The sequence below is a fragment of the Gastrolobium bilobum genome, unplaced genomic scaffold (genome assembly GCF_033153095.1).
Source record: "Gastrolobium bilobum isolate Gb01-03AN ecotype WA unplaced genomic scaffold, APGP_CSIRO_Gbil_v1 utg3870, whole genome shotgun sequence".
In the NCBI taxonomy this organism is placed as follows: domain Eukaryota; kingdom Viridiplantae; phylum Streptophyta; class Magnoliopsida; order Fabales; family Fabaceae; genus Gastrolobium; species Gastrolobium bilobum.
The window spans coordinates 1,008,122-1,031,265 of record NW_026895180.1 but is presented as its reverse complement, the minus strand read 5'-3'; the positions used below and the strand labels follow the sequence as shown (position 1 = coordinate 1,031,265).

Sequence of the window (23,144 nt, the reverse complement as noted above, 5' to 3'; positions counted from 1 at the left end):
AATTATCTAAAGCAACATCAGAAATTTTTTTCCCTAATAATATATACTACTTTTTTTTTTGTTGTTGAAAAAGTAAATAAGAAAAAACAGAAAAAAAAAAAAAAAAAAACTATATAAACGGACTCCCGCTATTTCTTCTTCTCATGCCAGCCAAACAAACACGCACTCTTTAATTGTTCACCATCTCCAATCTCTCACACTCTCTTTCTATCTCTACTTTATACTCTTTCATTCCATGGATTCTCAATCCCGCTCCTCCTCCGTCATCATCGTCGGTGCCGGTGTCTCCGGTGAGTACCGCCGCCGCAACAATTCTCCCCCTCAACATCTTCATTATTAATCTTCCGTATCATTTATATTCCGTTTTTTTTTTTTCCTTGTGTGGAAGGTATCTCTGCGGCGAAGGTGCTAGTGGAGAACGGCATAGAGGACCTCGTGATCCTCGAGGCTTCAGACCGAATCGGCGGCAGGATCCGAAAGGAAAACTTCGGCGGCGTGTCCGTCGAGCTCGGAGCCGGTTGGATCGCCGGAGTCGGCGGCAAAGTGTCCAATCCTGTTTGGGAACTCGCCGCCGAATCCGGCCTCCGAACCTGCTTCTCCGACTATAGCAATGCGCGATACAACATCTACGATCGCAGGTCTGCGAAAACGATTGTTTCCATTTTTATTTTTATTTTATTTTGCGCCGTTTTGGCCGTTTTCTCTATTATGCGCCGTGATGGCAAGGCGCGCGCCTTTTTTTTTTTTTTTTTTTTTCTGTTAGCGTCATTTCCGTTCTTTGTTTGTTTCTGCCTATTGCTCTGTTCTGTTACTTCTGGTATCGGTTTGGTTCAAATTCCATAACGAGTTAGTTAGTTGCAGTGGGAAGATATTTCCGAGTGGAATCGCTGCCGACTCGTACAAAAAAGCCGTGGACTCGGCGATTCAAAATTTGAAGAACCAGGAAGGCAATAACTCTAAAATAACCGAACCACCTTCGTAAGTGCAATTGCTTTTGTAGCTTTCAGCAATAAAAAGATTTAATGAATGAATGTGATGTGAGTGTGACCATATAACATGAAGCATTTAATAATTATTTCCATTTTGATATATTTTGATTGTGAGATTCTTTTCCCTCGCTTTTTGTTTCGTTTTAGGACGCCAATAGAGCTGGCCATTGATTTCATCCTCCATGATTTTGAAATGGCAGGTCTGTTCCCAGTTCCCAATTTCCCAGCTTAATTTTAAAACCCTGAATTTTTCCCATTCTTGTTTTTTCCTTTCAGATTTATACTATGATTTTGTGATTAAATTGCTAATTCTTAATGTTGTTTCGTAATTAAATTGTTAATTATTAGTACTTATGCGATTTGCTTTATGGATATCTGTTCCGAAATTAGAAACTGATAAGGTGAAAATTTTGGGTGCAGAGGTGGAGCCAATATCTACTTATACAGACTTTGGCGAGAGGGAGTTTATGGTTGCGGATGAAAGAGGGTATGATTATTTGCTATACAAAATGGCTGAAGATTTTCTCTTTACATCAGAGGGTAAAATCTTGGAGAGTCGTCTCAAACTTAACCAGGTACTGTTCCGGTAATCTAATGAGCTCTGTTTCTTTCTTTTGTTCTCAAAGACTTTTCAATGCCCCTTACCCGCCGCGTCCACCACTTGTGGACACCGTCTTTTTGTTAGTTAGCACTTAGCATAGTCTGTGTCGAAAAAGAAAGAAAGAAAGAAAAAGAAAACAGAATAGATAGCATGGCAGAGGATGGGGGAAATTGAAAATCGGTCTTTGTTTGCATGCGCTGCTTTCCAAACTGTTTGACGCACTTTTGGAGCTTGAGGATAATGACTTTTCAAAACTGATTTTGGCTTTTGATTGTCATGATATACTTTTCAAGATAATTTCTGTCACTCTTTCTTGTATTATGGTGTGAACTCCCACAGACCCACACTTTTTTTCTTCAAGCTTTTGACTATTTTATTTTTGGACAGAAAAATTATAATGCTACTACTATATTCTACAAGGAATGATTTTTAGAAGATTCTTAAATAAGGGAAATTAATAAATTTACGAAGCTGCAAATTTCATATAAGGATAATATAGAACTTAAGGAGAATGTTATAATGTATTGAATTTTTTTTGAAGAATAGAAGGATATAATATACTATTATTCAAAGTCTTTTTAGTACATTTTAATTTTAGTCAAGTGATAGCATTGCCTTTCAACTTTCAAGCGTAAAAATATTGATAAATTATTCAAGTACAATCTTTTTAAATATTATTCATTAAATCTTGTATGTCAGTAAATAAATAATTGACAAAATTTAATAAAAATTTAAATTATTTTCTATCAAATAATTCTTTTATAAAAAACATTATTTAACATTTTCATTAAAATATGTAAGCATTTGAAAGATATAAATAATATAAACATCATTTAGTTCACAATATCGTTATCGTAGACCGTACATCCCCATAAGGAGTCCGACATTTCCCATCACCACTCACTAACCATTTATAAGTTACTTCTTTGTACATAAAAAAAAAAACGTTAATATTAAAGAAAAGGTTACTTATTTTTATTTATCATAAATATTTGCGTTTATAAAACATTTTCAACTAAAATGTTTAATCATAATATATTACCCATTTTTGTGTCTCTCTACTTATGTATACGATGCTAATAGCAGTACGAACGACGGTGGACAAAAAATTATGGCTATTCTCAACAATTTCTCTTTATTGAATTCATCCTAGCACTGTTTGAGTGTTTGAAGCCAGACACTTAGCAGGTCTTGCCGATCTCTTTGGTGTCTTTAAACTGTTCCTGCAATTTTTCAAGGGTTACAGGCCAACAGCGATATGCCTAAAGCCGAAAACCCCCCACTTGCCGGCACAACTTGACCCACATATAATATGTTCGATTTAATCTTTGTAAGGCATTTTACATCTCATAAATTAGTAGGTCCCGGACTCCCAATTTATGTTGTCCTCCAAACTACTTGAATTGACCCTAGCAATAGCCTAAGGAGATATGTCATTTCATCCTAAATATTTTTAGCGTAAACGAACGAAGTCTTGTAAATATCTCAATTTAGCAGGCAAAACCTAAACTGAGAAATAAGAAACCAAAAGATCGGGTTCTTAACTATTACTGTAATTCTGGGTAAATTACGGGAAGCTCCAATAAATAGATTCCTCTGCAATTAATCTTCTCTGAATTAATTGCTAGTCGATTTCTAGGCTATTTTATTAGTTTGAAGTTTAGAATTCATTTTATTTTATGGGAAGTTTATATTTACATATTTTTTATTTATAAACTCTTATAAATTATAATATATTTTATTGATAAAATATTTTTAAATAAAATCTTATTATTAAGACGTAATAAAATTTGTAAGTTTATAAAATAAAAGTTTGTCGTTCTTGCTTTACTTTACTTTTTGAGTGATTTGATATTTTTGGGATGGGAATGTTCAATCTACTCGGAAGTAGTTTTCTCGACGTAGTAATAATGTCGCTCCGTTATCTTTTTGCATTGTGCAGGTCGTCCGGGAATTACAGCATTCGAGAAGTGGTGTTAAGGTGATAACAGAGGATGGTTGCGTTTACGAAGCTAATTTCGTAATTCTGTCCGTTAGCATTGGCGTTCTCCAAAGCGACCTCGTTGCCTTCAATCCTCCCTTGCCCGTATGTCTTTTCTATACTCTATACTTTCTCCTTTTCTTTCAGCCCTCCATTTCCCTGTAGCCCCGTAATGGATATGCATATCTCCGTTGTACATGATGTGGAACTCACATGATAATCGTAGATACGTGAACATCTCGAACTTATCACACTAACATTATTGATGAGTTTGTTTATACGGTTAAAAATAACTACCGAGAATTATCACCATAAATGTTTTGCAAAATTTAAAAAACTCCCGTATAAATTTTTTCAGAATCACTTATCTCATTTCTGAAATTTTGAATTATTTATATTTCAATTTAAAGTTTTTTATCACTTACATTTCTAAATTAGGAAAATAAATGATTTTCAATCAAAGGTGAGTTTAAGTGATAAAAAAACTCTAAATAAGTACAAATGTAAATGATTCAATATTTTAGGGATTTTTTTTTTTAAGTTTTTCTTAATTTTTTTTATAAAATATAGAAGCTAGTTAATTTACCCCTGTTTACATGTAGCTTTTCTTTTTATTATCACTGTTATTTTTAGATTAATAAAAGGATGAGTAAGAAATGGAAATCCAATAATAATAAAAATTACAGGACAAATTGATAGTAAATATAGCTTACCTTTAAAACTAATATAAAAAATGGGCTATTGATGAAAACAGCATTGCCCTGCAGTTAAAGCATTTAGTCAAGACCATTCTATATTTTGCTTGGTAACAAGTACCAACGCGGTGAAAGGTGAAAATTGAATCTCTATTTCTGTCCATATGCAGTCCTGTAGTAGGAATTTCCTTTCTGTTTTCATGATATTTAGGTTGTGGGACCATGGTCTAATGTCATTAGGTTGAAAGTCAAATATATAGGGACAGCAGGTCTCATAGTAAACTGAGTTCTCTGGCAGATGACGCCAAAGATATAATATTGGTGAATGATCCAAGCGGTCTCATCAACGATGGTGTACTTTTCAATTTGTTAAATTAGACCTCTTGATTGGGTCACCACGTGGACAGAGGACGGTGCCATCTTGCATGTGTTAGTTGTGATTCTGAATCTCTGATACTGCATCTAAATAATGGATGATCTTAATTCCCCCTTCTCCCTTCCCATGTACTTCATAATTTAAATTTAATACTTTAACAGTAAAAAATTTAATAATCATTTAATCATATATTAACACATTGAAAAATTAAAATTCTTAAATATTAATTATAATACTAAATCTAATAACATATTACATATGTTAAATTTAAAATATAATTAATCATTTTTTTATTATTCTTAATCTTATATTCATTGAGATAGAATATTTTTTTCTACTTTTTTTATGCCTATCTTATTTATTTATCTTCAATACTGTTAGATTAGAATTTTAACTAAATTTTATTATTTCTTTTTTGAGATTATAATCCAATAATATTATAGATAAATAGGTAAAATAGGCCTAAAAAATATATGTAGTCTTATTAATTGTGTACGTTCATCTATATCTAGGAGGACTGTGCACAAAACATTTCATTTGAAATAATAATAAAAGTTTGGGAAAAATTGACTAATATTTCTGTGGTTTATTTTAGAACCATCTATCTTCCTGTAGTTTTTTTATCATATATGCCTTTGTGGTTTGCAAAAGGGTATATTTTTTTTATCACATATGCCCCTGTGATTTTTTAATTTTTACAAAACACAGGGATATATGTGATAAAAAAATTGCAGGAACATTGATGGTTCTGAAGCAAACCATAAGTATTGGTGAACTTTTCCTTAAAAGTTTTTAGGGGAAACTATCCGTTAAGTATCCCTTCCTTCCCGTCCATTTCATTTTAGGATTTTATGAGTATAATGTTACATGACTTAAAAAAAAAACTTTTCTACACATACAACTAAGAGGTGGGGTTTACATATTTTTTTTCTCTTTCATTATTTCACTTTCTCTCTCCTCTTTATTGTGAGTGTAGAAAAGTCTTCTTACATCATGCAACATTATACTTATTAAACCCTTCATTTTAACCTATTTCTAAGGGATTCCGGTACCCTAGTGATCTAACATAAAGTGTATGGTTAATCCTGTTTGGGAAAAAGTTTATTATGTAATTTTAGGGTTCACTTTTTCTACAGTTAATGGAAATAATTTATCTATATTTTGCCCAAAACGATATCGTTTTGAGGCGGAAATCAAGGTATTTTTGTAATTATAATTTATTTAAGGGTTATAATAGTTTTTTTTATTATAATGTTTTAATTTTTCAACCCAAAATGATGTCATTTTGGAAACAAATATAGATAACTTATCTACATTTACTATATAAACATTAAAGCCATGATTTTAAGAAGTTGAGTCAGTTAGACAAATAATAAATGAGTCTGGTTGTTTTTATGTAAATAAGTCATTAATTTTGTTAAGTATTTAAAATTAGTTAATGATATGTGTAGCCAATACCCTGCCCTTAAAGGTAGGTTAGTGCGACCCTATGAAGCAACTTTACGGGCCTTTGCATTTAGAATGGACGGCAAAGGTTAAAAGGTAGCAGAAACTGGGGTATTCCGGAGGTGATAACATAGAAAACCTTGTTGGTTTTAACTTGGCTGCAGATCCGTAGGATTGCTAATTTGTTATTTTGTCAGAAGCCTGTGGGTGGACAGAGAAAAATATTTTAAATCGCTCAATTGCATGTCCTATCAACGGAGGGAAGTGTATAGGAGCTACTTGTTACATGTTATATAAGCCAAGTGTGGTGTACACGGAATGAATGTCATGTTTTACAATCGTCCTTTATAATTTTATCACACATAAGATAAGACTATATATATAATTTTACCGCTTTAGTTTTTACTATAACTGTCAATTTATACAAACTTATGATTATTAGTTCTGGTTGAGGACTATTAATACTTGGCAATTGAGCCAAGTGCTGAACAAAGATGCATATGAACATGGCATGTGTTGATCAAACTGTGCATGAATGTACCAATGATGCGAGACCATTAAAATAAACTATTAAAATATATGATCATTGAGACACTTTGTCTGATTCCTGACACCTGATAAGCTTAGTTGTCTAAATTTTCTTTCAATAATGTTAAGACTTTTAGTTTTGCTAAACACTATACTTGTCTGATTCAATATGTCCATGATGAATTCAATTATTACACAGAGATGGAAATTGGAAGCCATAGCGAAATGTGATGTAATGGTGTACACCAAAATCTTTCTGAAGTTTCCATATTACTTCTGGCCAAGTGGACCCGAAAAGGAATTTTTTATATATGCTCACGATCGGAGAGGCTACTACACGTTTTGGCAGGTTTATTTGAAATTCTCCTTTATATTATGCTGTATTTTGCATGCTGTATTTTATGCTCTGTTGTTTATTCTGCATTCTACGACTATCTTGTTCTCATCCCGAAGCTATTTTTTGCTATTCAGTTAGTTGAACAAGAAACAAAATTCTCTGAAATTGGCCAGTTTAATGTACGTCAGTCGCATGTTGCATTGCATTGATCATACTCAAATTTCTGTGGGAAATAATGTGAATTATGAAAGTATGGCAATTAAAATATCTAATTTTTTCCAGCACCCAAGATATGAGAAAAATTGCTATGATGTGAAATTTATTTTACATGAAACTACTGTCCTATTACCTAACAGTAGGGCCCATGTGAACGTATATATCTTGAATTTAGATGATCTATAAATTAAAGAGAATAATTGGAACGCAGAGGATTTAAATAGCACTGTTAATTAATTATAGGTTATGTGCTATTTAATGTGGGTCACATTACTCATCTTAATTTTTTTATTTTTTATTTTTGGAAACAGACTCATCTTAATTCCTACCTATTAAGTCAGCTTGAAATTTATCTTGATTAGCGCGAATAATATTTTCAAAATGTCTCTTAAAATAACTCTGGTTTTTGTTTCTGTCCCCGAAGTATGGCCAACCACTCCAGTGAAACTTTAAATACATGTAATTTGTAATATAACAACTCCCTGTTAGATGAACTGGTTACAGAATCCTCACAACCTGTGAAATCAAAGTTTATGCAGAAATCCTAGTGCGCTCACTATTCAATAAATTTCATTTATCTTACCACTTAGTTCCAAGTCTGACGTTATTAACTACTGAACTTCATGACAAGTTTATTTGCATTTACCTTCCGTAACTATATTTCAGTTCCTCTTGTTTGGATTTTCTATATACTAAAGCCAAAGGTTATAATTCAAGAGAAACAACTCTTTTGTCTGATATGAAGAGATAACTTTTCTATGTTCCCATCCCCTGATTTACGCATGGTGGCCTAGGTATTTTATGTTATTTTTAGTTAGTTCTAGTTTTGACCTTTTAGAAGTGCTCATGATAATAAATACTTTTATTGCAACTACTTCCATTTGTCTTATAATGATAAATATAAACTATATCCTTGTAGGGATAACATGGATATAATAAATTTTTCCCTTGTGATTATTAAGTGATTCACTATTGTTAGAGGTGTGATAAAAGTATAAAATCATTCATTTGAACTCATTTAATAGTTTAAGTTTTGAAATAATTGATTCATGACATGGCATGAGAGTCTACATGACCATATGATGTAGAGTTCAATTTCGGATAAGTAGTATGGGAACATGTTAGATATAAAATCATTTATGTATTTTCACAATATCTTAAACTTTAGGAATAATTGGTTCATAAGAATTATCATCCATTTTAGGATGTATGCTATGTTGGTGTCCTCTTGGAATTATCAGTACAAGTTTCGTCATGGGAAACTGGGAACTACTTACATTTTATAGCCATGATCAGTGTCTTATTCACATAAAATAGCATGAAACTATTGAAAAAAATGGATTTAAATAGTAATTATATCCATTTTAATAGAAAAGTGGAAAAAATGGATTTACGATGGGAAAAAAAATCTGACCTCTGTAGGCATTGTAGAATTTTAGTATAGGATCCGTCTCCATTCGTGTCAATATTTATGCAGTCTTTTGGATATGAACTTCTAAGATAACTGAAATAATTGAATTGGGAATCAGATTGTTTTGCAATAAATATATGGGATTTATCTCCTGATTTACTTCTTTGTCACCAGCATATGGAGAACGCATACCCTGGCTCCAATATCTTGGTCGTGACATTGACAAATGAGGAATCAAAACGTGTGGAAGCTCAATCTGATGAAGAAACCTTGAGAGAAGCTATGGGAGTGCTCAGGGATATGTTTGGACCCAACATACCTGATGCCATTGATATACTCGTTCCCCGATGGTGGAATAACAGATTCCAACGTGGCAGTTACAGCAACTATCCTATTATCTCCAATCCCCAAGTAGTTCACGATATTAAGGTTTGTTTTGTTTATCATGCTAAATATTCACGCGCACACACACAGATATATAATTGTGACTATTTCTTTCGCAATGTAGAGAATCTGAAAAATTCTCAAGTGCTCCTGGAGCAAAAAAAATAAAAAAAATAAAAACTCTTTTCTATTCAATGTGCGCCATCTCATGTATAAATTTAAAATATTGTTAAAGTGATATCTGAAATGGTACACATTAAATTATACTAGGAAAGAATTTCTCAATCATAAGATGGTAAAATTGTCTTTACATTCTGCATTACAATGCGTGTGAAGACAAAAGGGAGACAACCTGGAATTTACTGTCGGTCATTGTATGTAATTAATGATCACTCCTGATTTTAATTCTGTGCCAAGGAGTTTCTTTTCTTCCTATTTCCTTGCGACACAAGTAACAAATTGTTTGACATGTTGAATATGGGAACAGATTAGTTTTACTATGAATTTAATGTAATTTTTCTTTAGAAAAGGGAAAAATAATTGGGGGAGGGCCAGAATACAGCGATATGCGTAATTTCCTTACTAAAGCAATTTATAGGATTATTAAATTCACATCCAATTGTAAATTAGAGAATTTTATAGTATGTTTATTTTCTGATAACCCGTTGGTGGGATGAATCTGGATGCAGATTGCAATAATCAGTAATGCAAAACTAGCTGATTGCAATAAACAACGATGCGAAACTACAACAGGAACCTCCTTTTTATATTTGATATTCGAATATTATCCGCGGTGATTTTTTCCCAGTGGGGTTGGGCTGCTGTGCTGTATATTGGTTTTCTATTGTGCCCCTTGTTCTGTTTCTTTTAGCTCTGCTGTTCATTTCTACAGACCCAAAGCATTTTTTTTATAATTTTTTTCCCCACTGTGTTTATTTGTCTTTTTGGGGCATGGTTCAGGCTCCAGTTGGTCGCATTTTCTTTACTGGGGAGCACACGAGTGAAAGATTTAATGGGTACGTACATGGTGGATACCTCGCAGGTGAGGCATTAATTTATCTTAAGTTTGCTTTTCCTAAACCGGTTATTGATAACTGTAATAGCAATGACTTTATGATAGGTGTAATAGGCATAGCAATGACTTTAAGGTCTCACTTTTATATGTTAATTTATTTCACTCCGGAATGCTTAACAGGTATTGACTCCAGCAAAGCGTTACTAGAAGAAATGAGAAAGGAGAACGAAAGAAAAAGCGAGAACCAAACTCTATTGTTACCCTTGCTAGCTTTGACAGGGTCGTTAACAATGTCACAGTCAGACACGGTCTCGAACCTCCACAAATGCGATATTCCTACAAAATTATATCTCAGTGGCAAGCTTGAGATGGCAGAGGCCATATTATGACTACATGGACTTGCTGAGAAACCCCATGTAGATGATGATGAAAAAAGCACGACTGATGAGAATCATCATGGCTTGGCGGGTCTTGATCCCAAGTCAGTTCAAGTTCTTGGTGCCATTGATAAATTTACAGAATAGTCTGATAGAGAGGTGAAGGCGTGCAGGAAAAACTGCGCGGATCAGGATCTTTTCTGTTTAGTTCGACATCACTGCTAATGGAGCTTACTAGATTACGAATTTTTGAAGAGAATTAATTGGTTTAGGTATATTTAGGTAGTTTTGTTCTTTATAGGCAGAAAAGTAAGATTATGTTGGAAGGATGCTAGCTTATATTTTGATTCTAGATTTTTTACTTGTCATTTAAAGGAAATGATGTTGATAGCTTTTGGGTATAACGTGTAAAGTTCATAATTCTGAGGCTGAAAATATTTGCGAATACTCCTGTCTCAATGATGATTGCACCTAACATGGCTTCTGAACCACCTTGACAATGCTACGCAATCATCTATCAGCAAACCGAAATCATCCGCACATTCTTCGGCCTTCAACTGTATTCACCGCCTCAACACAAGTATGAGCATATGTTCTTTTATTAAAAATAGAAAAAAGGTGAGCCTTAAGTGAAAATAACAATAAAAGAATAGGCAAAATGTAAAACATCAATTATATTATTTTTTTTATTTTTTTCAAATATAACAAAGGATACAGCAGGTCTTTAATACTCCCAAAAGATATTTTCCCCTCAACACAATCAATCGGTTTTCAGCAACAACAGCAGATAATCTTTAGCCGCAGCCAAAACCAATCACTTAAGCTTTTTTGTCAGCTATTCTTCAATTGTCTCGCGGTTGAGGACATACTTTATCACTTGGTTATCCCCTAACGAACAAGATTGGCTTGACTTAGCATAGGGACATAGCATTGTGTGCAAGTGCAACCCTCATATTAAAAGAAAATTGCCAGCTCTCAGCCTCCGCGGCAGGGTATTTATTGATTTAGAGACTAGAGATTAAACCATTTGCCTCCAAGGCAGGATATTTTTGCTATGTTCAAATTATTATTTCCAAGTGAAACAGCTAAAATACCAATTAAAATCATTAAAAAAAATTAAAATCAAAGTACATATAAAAAACGGAAAAGCATCTATCATTTTAAAGGATATAAGGTTACATCATTTTAGATCCTAACCGTTGATTTCTGTCCATCAATGGTTATAATCTATTGGGCAAACTTAATGGGCCAAATATATTATTAATTAATTAATAATTTTGATCCAATAAATTATAACTGTTGATGGACGGAAATCAACGGTTAAGATCTAAAATGATATAAACTTATATCCTTTAAAATGACAGATGTTATTCCCATAAAACAAACCTCCACACATTAGCCAAAAACTACATTATGAAGCAGAATAATTGTATACGGATGGATAGGCAGTGGCAGAACGGTTGTGTAGAGTAAGAAATAGACAGTGTTGATCAGGAGATATTTGCATTCCGCAATGACTGGCATGCCACTGAACCCACAGATGTACGCATGACATGCACTCCTAGCATCGCTACACAAGAATCATCGGTCTTAAGATGAGGCTGCACCAATTCCCATATCTTTTTCTTTTGTATCTGCATGTTGTCACACAAGAATAGTAAGTTCTATATGGATTAGACAGGATAGAGATAACTGATCAATTAGCCTTTCTCTAGAAATTTCCCATATGTGTGAAAACAAATATCATTATCCTTCTTGCATTACTGTGCTCTCTAAAGCCTATTCTTTAGCCTATACTTCCTCACATAGATTCTTCAATTCTCTATGTTCAGATCCTGAACTTCCTACACAAAATGCTGAATCTATAAATCTTTTCCCTACAAATTAAAGTTTGTTTATCATAACACTAGTAATCTAAATGATAATGACATCCACTTATACAGTGCAGTGTAATAAGATTTATATACAACACTCATTCCAGCAGAATCATCGATCTACACTCTTGAAGGTTTAGTTTCAAGAGTTTTCTATGGTACACGAATATGCGAGCGATAAATTTTTTGGGAGTTTCAAGAAAAATGTAACCTGGTCTAAGCCTCTAGGGTTTTTTCAATCTCTATATGTAATTAACACCTTGTGCCGGTGACAACTACTATTGGACACACAAACATTATGGTATCCCAACAAACTTTGTCTAAAACACGACCTAGTTTTATTTATGAAAGAATAAATTATCTAAATTTAGAACTTCCGCATTTAGCTAGGCAATCATATTAATTACTATTCAAGTAGAGCTATTGCCTGATTCGGAGTGGCAGCGGCAGGTTGATTATCCTTTTCATCTTCTGATCCAAACCATATTCTTTCGCCAGGGTTTGCTTCCTCAGGAGGGAACAGAAGTTCAACATTCTCATGCTTTTCATCAGAAGCAGCCATCAGCATCCCGCAAGACTTAACACCACGCATATTCCTTGGCTTCAGATTGGAGAGAACAATAACCTTTTTGCCCTGCATATTTTCCTTACTATTTGTTACATTTTACAGAAAAACACAAATTATGATGCCTATATTACAACATCAAATCCATTTCTGAAGTGTTGCCACACACACAAGCAACTATTCCAGCAGTCAAAAGTTTGTCCATCTAACCCAACATTATATACATTATATGCACAACATAATAAAGTGTTTTGCCTTCAGAATTCACATTTTAATAAGCATCAAGTGATACACGTAAAGCAGTTAAGTTAGAAAATAATTATTTCTTTCCCGGAGCTTGATAAATTCCAGATACCAAACTCACCTGGAACAAGACACATGCATCTTATAATTTTTTTTTGCTAAAATTCGAACGAACAAATGAGTCTATAGAACCCACATTTTTTGCCTTAAACATATGTCTTATTAATTCTTTTATTTTATTCTCAACTCAACAACGTCAGACATCAAAGTCCCATTCTTCCTTGGTACAGAAATCAGATAGACCACCGCCAAATACATAAGCATACATTAAAGACTCTATTACAAGGCAAAAATAAAACATAAATTTAGAAGTAAGCAGGCAAAGAAAGTACATTTCTAATAAGTAATGTCATCGTAAGTGTAAAAATACAGAAATTGAAGCTTAGAAGTATGAAAAGGTGCATTTCAAAATTCGATGATAAGTTTCATCCACAACTAACAACAATACAAGAACTATCCAAATGAATAGAAGTTTGGATTTAAAACTATAGACCCTATCAAGAGGGAATAACCTGAACCAATTCTTCTATGACGTGCAGCAGTTTAAAATTTGATACAATCGTTCAAATTATGCATTTCCATACACAAAGATAGGATATTACTTTCACAAAATCACAAATGGTCCAAATCCTCTAAAAAACTGAATTCCTAGTATATCTTCCTTCTCTGCTCTTGTGGAAGGCCCTGACCTAGGATGCATGGATCAGATACAGATAAGTGTTGGAAAATTTGTTCCCTCAAACTCCAATGTCAAGCGGGTCCAGGGGAAGCCCGTGGCGGGGGGCCACCACTAATGAGTTAAGGCTACACCAACCGTAGCAAGTGGATCCGACACCATGTCTCAACCCAAAACCTTAAGGCATTGGGTTCATGGGTCCTTTCACTTATATACTCTTCACTTAGCTCATTACCAACCAATGTGGGACTCATCACACTTGAATATCTCAACAATCTCCCCCTCAAGTGTGAAACCCACCATTGGTATGCTCCCCTTCAACCGAGTACCCGAAGCGTAAAGTACTCGACCCGCCTCCTAGCCAATCACTAGGCTAGCTCGAGCCCAATCCGGCTCTGATACCACTGTTGGGAAATTCGTTCCCTCAAACTCCAATGTCAAGCGGGTCCAGGGGAAGCCCGTGGCAGGGGGCCACCACCAATGAGCTAAGGCTACACCAACCGTAGCAAGTGGATCCGACACCATGTCTCAACCCAAAACCTTAAGGCATTGGGTTCATGGGTCCTTTCACTTATATACTCTTCACTTAGCTCATTACCAACCAATGTGGGACTCATCACACTTGAATATCTCAACAATAAGATATGGCACATGAATATCATATAACACAGACACGGGAATGCTGTAAATTCTAAATTATAGGACATGGCATCGCTATAAATATAATACAACGTATGAATTAATAATATAAGATAAACATAAAAACATGTACCTTAAATCAAAACAAAAGCATTAATTTCCACCCATGGCTATAAATATAATACAACGTATGAATTAATAATATAAGATAAACATAAAAACATGTACCTTAAATCAAAACAAAAGCATTAATTTCCACCCGCATTAGTATAAGACTTTCAAAAGAAAAAAAGTATTTAAGGATGCAGACTAGGAGCATAAGATGGTATCTGATGGGTATTTGACACGTAGACGTGTCTGACACTAGTACAACACCCATTTTGAAGGTCAATGCTTCCTTGCCTCATGCAAATGTAAGAAAGCTCTTTGAGTGACAGCTAATACTCAGAACGGGCACGTGTAGCATCAGTATCCATATGTTTAAATTTTAAATTTGTTCAAAATTTAATTAGGTGGTACTTTACATTGTGTTTCCCTCAAAGGTGCTCCCTCAAAGGTGCTCGAATTAGACCTGGATGATTATTTATGGATTATACTTTGCTATGTAGGTTTCACTTATGGCCTATAGGCTTCAAGTAGTTGAGGTTATAAAACCTGTTATTAAAGCCACATTTATTTTCTTTCTTGTTTCAGCACAAAAATATCAAATCCCAAACTTACAGTTCATGGGAATGTGGCCAACACACTACAAACAATCCAAAGTATGATATATCCCTCAGACACCCAAATCAATTTCTCAACCAACCTCTGTTTTACCCAAACTGATAGGATACATAATACAACTATACGTAGTTTTATGAGATTCCCAAGAAGTATTGAAGTACTCTGTAACAATACCAGGTTCCAAGATGTGAAGTCAGAACTAACACTCTCATTCTCACACTATTTACAGAACATCTCCCTCTTTCATTATAAGGAACTCAACGAATAGAACACCAAATAGCCAAAGTACGACACTTCAGTATTTAGTTACCATTGTGATTTATCAGTATTGAAGCCCTTATATAATACAAATCATTTCAAATATTGAACAATATAGTCAATGACACAAAATTAGTACATGTGGTATCCAAATTGAAGCATTCCCAACGAAGTAATCCTCTATTACCATAACTCATATTTTCTTACAAATGCAGAGTTTTATCAGCACAAAAAGACTCATATATCAAAACCCATATTGAAATTTGTTAACAATAACCAGAAAAAAAAAATTGGGGTAAAATAATAATAAATAGTAAAATAAAAAAACCTGAAGGTGTTCAAGAGGGATATAGTTGACAAGGCCGCTACATATGATTCTGGGTTCAGGCTCACCAATATCAACCTCTTCCACATAAAGAGAATCAGCCTCATCGTGTTTCCATGCCCTCAAAATGCGTCCAACTCTCATGTCAAGCAAACACGCTGCATCCTTAATACTGATTTCAGTTTCACCATTACCATTGCCAGTTATGGTTTTCGTTACTGCCTCAGCCTCATCTGTGGAAGAAGAAGAAGAAGAAGAAGAAACTGTGCAAAGTGAAGGAAACCCAGATGAGGTTCTTGTGCAAGATGATGATGAGAGGGAGAAAAAACGGAACTTGGAACGAAAACGCGTGGCATTTGAAAGAAGGGAACAATGGGTTGTTGTTCTAGTTGTAGCTGTAGTGCTCCATAAGGAAGAAAGTGAAAGCATAAAAGTGCCACTCTTCAAAGCATTTGCCATTTCAGTGATTGATTGTTATGAGATAAGGCGGTGATGGATTTCAATCCTTCCTGAGAGCGAAGGGAAATTAAAGATTGCTTCAATGAAAATGAATTATATGAATTAAGTCAAATCAATTTTGATTTCGTCCCTTCAATTTACGAGAAGGATGAATTTGTTTTACAGCCAAGTAGGTTGTATTGTATATTCCGATATATTTTAAATTAAAAGTTAATATAATATAAGATTTATTCTTTTTCATGGAATTTTGTGTTATTTTTAATGAAATTATATTGTTTTGGTGTGTTTTGTCATTTTTTTAATTTATAAAATTTGAAATTAAAAAAAAAATAGAGAAGAAAGAAAGTAAAAACTTATCAAAACAATATAATTTCATTAAAAATGATATAATTTTGTTATTTTGTGTCAATTGAAAAGACAAATATTTTTTTCATATATGTATAATTATTGAAATTAATGTTTCTTCTATAAGATATGCATAATTTTATTTTTTGCACTTATATAAATTTATGTAAGTATAAAAGATAAAATTATTTTCACCTTCCAATAAAAATACTATTTTCATTATTTCTTTTAAAAGACAAATTTATTTTAAAAGAGTGTTATCTGTCTCACTGACTCACAATTATACTAGTAAAAATATCTTAATTAAAAATAAAAATTTAATATTAATTCATTACAAACATAGTAATATCATAATTTTTTTATTAAATAATAGCATCAAAATTATCATGTTTGTATATTTTTTTTAATCTGTATCAATATTTTTTTTTGGATACAATGGTAAAAATTAAACATAACCTAATACAAATTACCTCAACCCTCATCATATTAAATTATATTTCTGAATACTTATAGTTTCGATACCTGTATTTAAAGTTATTAGATAACATCCTATCGCAACTTTTTTTTAAAATAATTTATATATCTCACATAATTTACATAAATATCTTTTCTCGAATATTTATTGTATTCAATGATACAAATTTAAAGAGCATTTTAGACCAGCCAAAAATAGCTTCTGTGTGTTTCAAGTAAATTTTGAATGAATTAATTTTTCCGAAAATTTGGTTTGCATTTGATTTATATTTTAGAAATTTTCATTTTAAAAGTGATTTGGCATGAAACTTTGTACAAATCGAACATAAAATGAAAATTTAACCCCAAAAATAATAGATATTGGCTTTACCTGCTTGAATATTTACCACTAAGCTAAGCACTCAAAGTTATGGCATAATATTCAACATATATATATATATATATATATCAGGAAGCCAATTATTCATTATACATTGAATTTGAATCTTTAATTGGTGGATGCTGTATTTTGTTTTTCTTTTTCTTTTTCTTTTTGTGCTTGTTATTTAGTACTATAGCAAAAGCAAACCTTGTACAAAACGAAATAAGCATGCATGGGTCAAGTTCGTTAACCACTGCCTGTGATGAGACTGCTTCTTTTGGCCATGATTTATTCCTCATCGGTGTCTGAGGCTCAATAATTTGTCAATAACTTGATCCACAAAATAAAAAAAGGCACCACCCCAAGATCTCTTGATTGCTAAAATGAAACAAGGAACCAGAATACCAGCTGCAAACCCCAAACCAAGACTCGAGTAAAACCACTCATCAATCAATTCATCATCATTACTTAGTCTCTCGTCAGAGTCATGACTAAGATCATTATCACCTTGACACCCCACAGGAAGGGGAGGACCACAGAGACCAGGATTCCCAGTAAAAGAAGATGCATCAAAGGTTGTCATGTGATATGTATAAGGAATGGCACCAAAGAGGTTGTTGTTGGACAAATTTAGGAACCCCAAAAATGACAAGGAAGACAAGCTTGAAGGAATTGTGCCAGAAAGTTGATTACTCGAGAGATCAAGAGATGATAGCTGATGCAGATTTGACATGCCTTCAGGAATTTGGCCAGTTATATGGTTTCTTGACAAGTTGAGAACCACCAAACCAGATAGTTTTGTTATTTCATGGGGAAGATTTCCAGTTAAGTTATTATCAGAAAGGTCTATGCTAGTAACAAGGGAAATAGTCTTGGTATACTTAAAACTTTGGCCTTTTGTGTACACAACCAAGCTTTCTTCATAGTAGTGACCTACATATTCTCCATATAGTAAATATGTATTTTTCTTCTGCTCTTCAGCTATTGCTTTCAGATCACCCAAGCTAGGTGGAATGCTGCCAGTCAAGTCATTTTTTGCAAGGTCAAGGACTTGCAATGAACTTAGTTTTGAAAGCTCCGGAGGCAATTCTCCAGAAAATGCATTAGACCTCAAATTAAGAATTCTAAGATGTGCAAAGCCTTCCCCAAACCAAGGTGGAATAATACCTGAAAATCCATTGTTTCCAAGATCCATGGTTTCCAAATTGGACAAATTTCTAAAAGATGATGGTAAATCTCCCCAAAAGTAATTGTCACTAAGGTGCAGTGATCTTAGCAGTTGTAACTGACCTAAAGAACCCGGAACTGTCCCATATAGGCTATTGTTCCCAAGGTCTAGTACTTCCAGCAAAGAACAATTCGCAAGGCTTGGAGGGATCCTCCCTGTTAAGTTGTTGCTTGAAAGATCAATGACAGTAATGAAGATCATTTCCCCTAAAGACAGCGGTATTTCTCCATAGAGTTGATTATGAGAAAGAGATAAATATGTCATATATCTCATGTAATGACTTATGTTCCAAGGTATCGCACCAGAAAAGCGATTGTGTGAGAGATCTAGCAAATCAAATCCAGGTGTTGTAACGGGAACTGCACCCTCAAGAAGATTAAAGCTCAGATCAACTGCATCAACCGAAGCAAATGCAACAGGTAATGGATTTGGAAGCCGCCCCTGTAACTGATTATGGGAAATGTTTACAAGTACCAAGTGTGACGAAATATCCCAAAACCAGTTTGGTATAAAACCAAAAATGCTAGCATTTGAAAAGTCTAAATAATGGACCTGATTTTGTGATTTCAGCCAAACCGGAAATGAAGGTCCCAAAGCACATGAACCCATATCAAGAAACCAGATTTGGAATGGAGGGATCCAATTGGAATTGACATTCACGGTGAATGAATTGGAGGACAAATTTAAAATCTCTAACTTACTTAGCCTTGAAAAATGGGCTTCAGTGACCATGCCTGTCAACTGATTGGAGGAAACATCTAAGCGTGACAATTCAGAAAGTTGTCCTAAACTATCTGGTAGAGTCCCATTTAGTTTATTCCTTTCAAGTTCCAAGGTGTGGAGATTTTGCAATGACCCTAAGGAAACAGGAATGGAACCTTCAAGCAGATTATCTGCAAGACCGAGACTGACAAGATTTTCTAGTTGAACTAACCAATCTGGGATTTTACCAGCCAGCTGGCTGTCGCTGATGATAAAATTCTCCATATTAGGCAGAGGTTTTCTAGAAGGACAGTTATCTGTTCCTTGAAGAAATTCAGGCAGGGTTCCTGTCATGTTGTTTCCTGACAAATCAAAAGTATTCAAGTTGCAGAGTTTACCAATGGAACCTGGGATACCACCCCCAATACCATTATAGCTAAGATCAAGGTAAGTGAGAGTAGTCAAGTTTCCAAAGGATGAAGGAAGTTTCCCATGTAATTTATTAGATGCTAAATCAAGCACTTGTATATCTTCCCATCTTCCCCTGAAGAGTTGAGTACAACTTGCTGTAAGATTGCTGTTTCCCTCTAAATGCAAGAACAGTAACTTTGGCAGGTCTCCTAAACCAAGCGGTATTCTTCCATACAGATCATTATTGCTTATATCAATAAGTTGTAGGCTGCTAATATTTACAATCCAATCAGGTATCTTTGAAACAAAGTTATTAGAACTAAGATCCAGAACAGCAAGTGAAGTGAAATTGAGAGATGGAAGAGATGGAATATAGCCATGCAGCAAACAAGAAGATAGATGCAATTCAGTTAAAGAAGGAAGCTGGTTAAATGCACTAACCCAGTCTGTTCCTACCAATGAAAGTTCAACTCCATCCATGGCCAGATGTTTCAAAGAGACAAGGCCAGCCACCCATTGTAGATTTTCAACATGTAAGCTTAAAAACTGGAGATCAAGAAATTGCAAGTGAGAAAGGTTTCCCAAATTTGGAGGAATTATGCCACCAAAGCCAGCATTTGATAGGTTCAGATATTGCAAATTCACTAGTGATCCAAAGAACGCAGGAATTGGTATGCCACTGAATGTGTTAAAACTCAAGTCTAAATGCCTTAGTGACTTGAGCTTCATCAAAGATGGCTTTATCCCACCACTCAGGTTCAACAATCCATACAGTGGATGGGGGTTTTGGAGATCAATTGCAACAACTGCACCAGTGATTTTGTCACAACTTATTCCACACCATTGACAACATTTGTTGCCCGTCCATGAAGAGAGCCGATTCTCAGGATCTTCAAGCCCATTTTTGAAGTCTATAAGAGCTTCTCGATCAGAAGATAAGCAATCAACAGGTTGAGCATGGCTGCCGAGAGCATAATCTGTAAGTAACAGGCACAAAAATGGTAACAACAATCTAACTATAGACATCTTTTCCATTGATGTTGTGCTGCAAACAAGGAAATTTTTCTTAATTTCCAACCTATCTATATGACATTAATTTCCACATAACACAGTAAACATACTTTTTTTCCACGCAAGGGGTTGAAAATATTTCTCAATTTTCAACCTATCTATATGTCCTTATTCCACGTAACAAGATAAGCGTACCTTTTTTTCCATGCAAGGGTTCCAAAGTCAAAACTGAACCATGTAATTTTCAACAACATGTATGCACTCTGGCGCCTTGTAGTGCCGTGCCCTACCATCTTGTTTGATATTTAAAAAGTCCACAAAACCATGTGAACTGGGAATAAAACTTTAGTACCGTTTCACTGCTATTATAACTACATAGGAAGTACATAGTTATAATATTAGAATTTTTTTTCTCTACACCTCAATAAATAAGTTTCTGAAAAAAAAAGAAAAAAGAAAATAATTTTAACATTATAACTATATGCTTTCCATACATACATAGGTATAATTTCACCGTCGCACTGAGCATTAATTGCGACGATAGTACTAAGTTTTATTCGTGAACTAGGGCTAATGCAAGGGTCTTTCAATTTTCAAATACCGTATTTATTTAATAATCTCTACAGGAAAAAAAAATGACATAAAAATGAAAAAAAATAAAAGAATAATTTATGCACCCATACACCTGATTGATTTCCTTTTTATCCCAATTACAAGCTTCAAAGAGTAGGACGGATAGCGTACAGTTCTTCAATAAATCAAAATAACTTTTTGAAAATAATGAAAAAAAAATAATAAAGCTCTGTTTGGAGATGATTGATATACGATAATAATACGAAAATAATGGATGAAGATTCAAACATTGAAATAGCACCTAAGCGATTCTGCAAAATTATGCAGAAAAACACAAAAATTACCAAAGGATAATTAACATAATCAATAACATTTTCCTTATAAGAGCAAGAAACAGGGAAGAATAACATAATGCAATCCCTAAATATGCTAAACTGAGATTCGTTCAACCTCGACAAGAAAAAAACAATAACCTAACCTGAGAGCGGATATGTAGTTACTTACTGAGGCAGAAGGAGTCATAGAAATCCAAGTTAAAGAGCTTTTTCTAATCGCATGAAAACTGAAGAAATGTAATAAAAAACCAAAAGAAAGTATGTGCGTTTGCCGGGAGTCGAACCCGGGTCTATTGCTTGGAAGGCAATTATCCTAACCGTTGGACTACAAACGCTTGTTCGGCTGGTCCTGTTGGGTAAATTTAATTTGTCTCCATGTACGTGCTTGTACGCTATCACACTCTAAAGATCAAAGAATCCCAGGTAAAAAAATTCATGTATTTTTTTCTCTTTGCTCCATCGCTCAGCTTACAACAAAAATGTAGTTAGACTAGGGAAAGAATAAAAGGGTTTCTTTTTCTCCCTATACAACTCAGAGCAACTATACAAGTATGTAAAATGTTAACTTTTTTTATATTTATTTTAGAGGGGAACGGGATTAGAAAGGCATAGAGGAGTTAATCCCCCATATTTGAATATTTAAACAGTGAAACAGGGAGCAGAATTAACTCTCATCAAAAAAAAAATTCCTTATTTAATTTTAAAATAAACCTTTTTTTTCACCTCATTAGGAAGAGTTTTAGCGCTATCGTGTTGAGGAGCCTCACCGCCTCTTGCTTCATTAGTAGCCTCTCCACCGTCTTCTCTGGTTTTATTCCATCCGGTTTATAATCCGCTGTATTATTATCATGAGTTTTATTAATCTCATTTAACATCAGATAAATCTTATGTTATAAAAAGAAAATAGGCGAATCCCACCATTACAAGAAAAAAAAAATGGAATACGAAAATCGAAGTGAGAAAACATGAGAGAAGATATCTTATGTGAAAGGAGAATAATATTTTCCTATTATCATTATATTAACCTTCTGATGAAACAATTCACAGATTAAAATAATAAAAAAACTACTCAATTATGTTTAATTCATACGCAATTCATTAAATTTAACAATTTAAATAACCTAATACAATTACTAAGAGGGCGTTATTTGAGGGAGGGGAGGGGGGAATTATGATTCCTGCATATTAAAAATATGCTGACAAAGTAAATTTTAGAAAAATGTTACTAAGCAACTGTTTGATAGATTAAAATATTCCTAGGAATATTAACTCAAAAAAACATTATAAAAGGAAAGAAAAGAACCCAGGAAATGCATCGTGAAAAGGAAGAGAAAGAGTATCACTCCTAGTGCTTTAACAAAAGAACAGAAGAGAATATTTTAATCATAAAAATATTAAAACAAGATTATTTATGTCTTATATATTATGTAAAATTTCCTATTCACCTCATGCATTATTTCATGGAATTCTTATTAACAATTTTAATTCCTATAGAAATCTTATTTTCCCAGAAAAGTTTTTAAAAA

The 23,144-nt window shown here is 33.8% G+C and overlaps 3 protein-coding genes and 1 non-coding gene across 4 annotated transcripts; 1 reads left to right on the top strand and 3 right to left on the bottom strand.

Moving 5' to 3' along the window:
* Nucleotides 1-235: 235 nt before the first annotated feature.
* LOC133298532 (polyamine oxidase 1-like) lies at nt 236-10,368 on the top strand. Its single transcript, XM_061497838.1, has 10 exons — nt 236-290; nt 389-638; nt 862-978; nt 1,137-1,189; nt 1,410-1,564; nt 3,533-3,676; nt 6,816-6,965; nt 8,755-9,009; nt 9,925-10,006; nt 10,160-10,368. Exons 1-10 carry the CDS (start codon nt 236-238, stop codon nt 10,366-10,368), a joined length of 1,470 nt encoding a protein of 489 aa, XP_061353822.1.
* A 713-nt stretch (nt 10,369-11,081) lies between these two features.
* Nucleotides 11,082-16,222, bottom strand: LOC133297946 (uncharacterized). The gene is made up of 3 exons (XM_061497183.1): nt 15,723-16,222; nt 12,658-12,864; nt 11,082-11,990 (listed from the first exon to the last, which is right to left on the bottom strand). The coding sequence occupies exons 1-3, from the start codon at nt 16,176-16,178 to the stop codon at nt 11,847-11,849; spliced, it is 807 nt and encodes a 268-aa protein (XP_061353167.1). The 5' UTR covers nt 16,179-16,222; the 3' UTR covers nt 11,082-11,846.
* LOC133297935 (receptor-like protein EIX2) lies at nt 16,173-20,875 on the bottom strand. The gene is made up of 2 exons (XM_061497172.1): nt 17,566-20,875; nt 16,173-16,228 (listed from the first exon to the last, which is right to left on the bottom strand). Exon 1 carries the CDS (start codon nt 20,732-20,734, stop codon nt 17,654-17,656), a length of 3,081 nt encoding a protein of 1,026 aa, XP_061353156.1. The 5' UTR covers nt 20,735-20,875; the 3' UTR covers nt 16,173-16,228; nt 17,566-17,653.
* A 1,006-nt stretch (nt 20,876-21,881) lies between these two features.
* Nucleotides 21,882-21,953, bottom strand: TRNAG-UCC (transfer RNA glycine (anticodon UCC)). The gene has a single exon. It is a non-coding gene; the product is annotated as a tRNA-Gly (tRNA).
* Between the last annotated feature and the right edge of the window lie 1,191 nt (nt 21,954-23,144).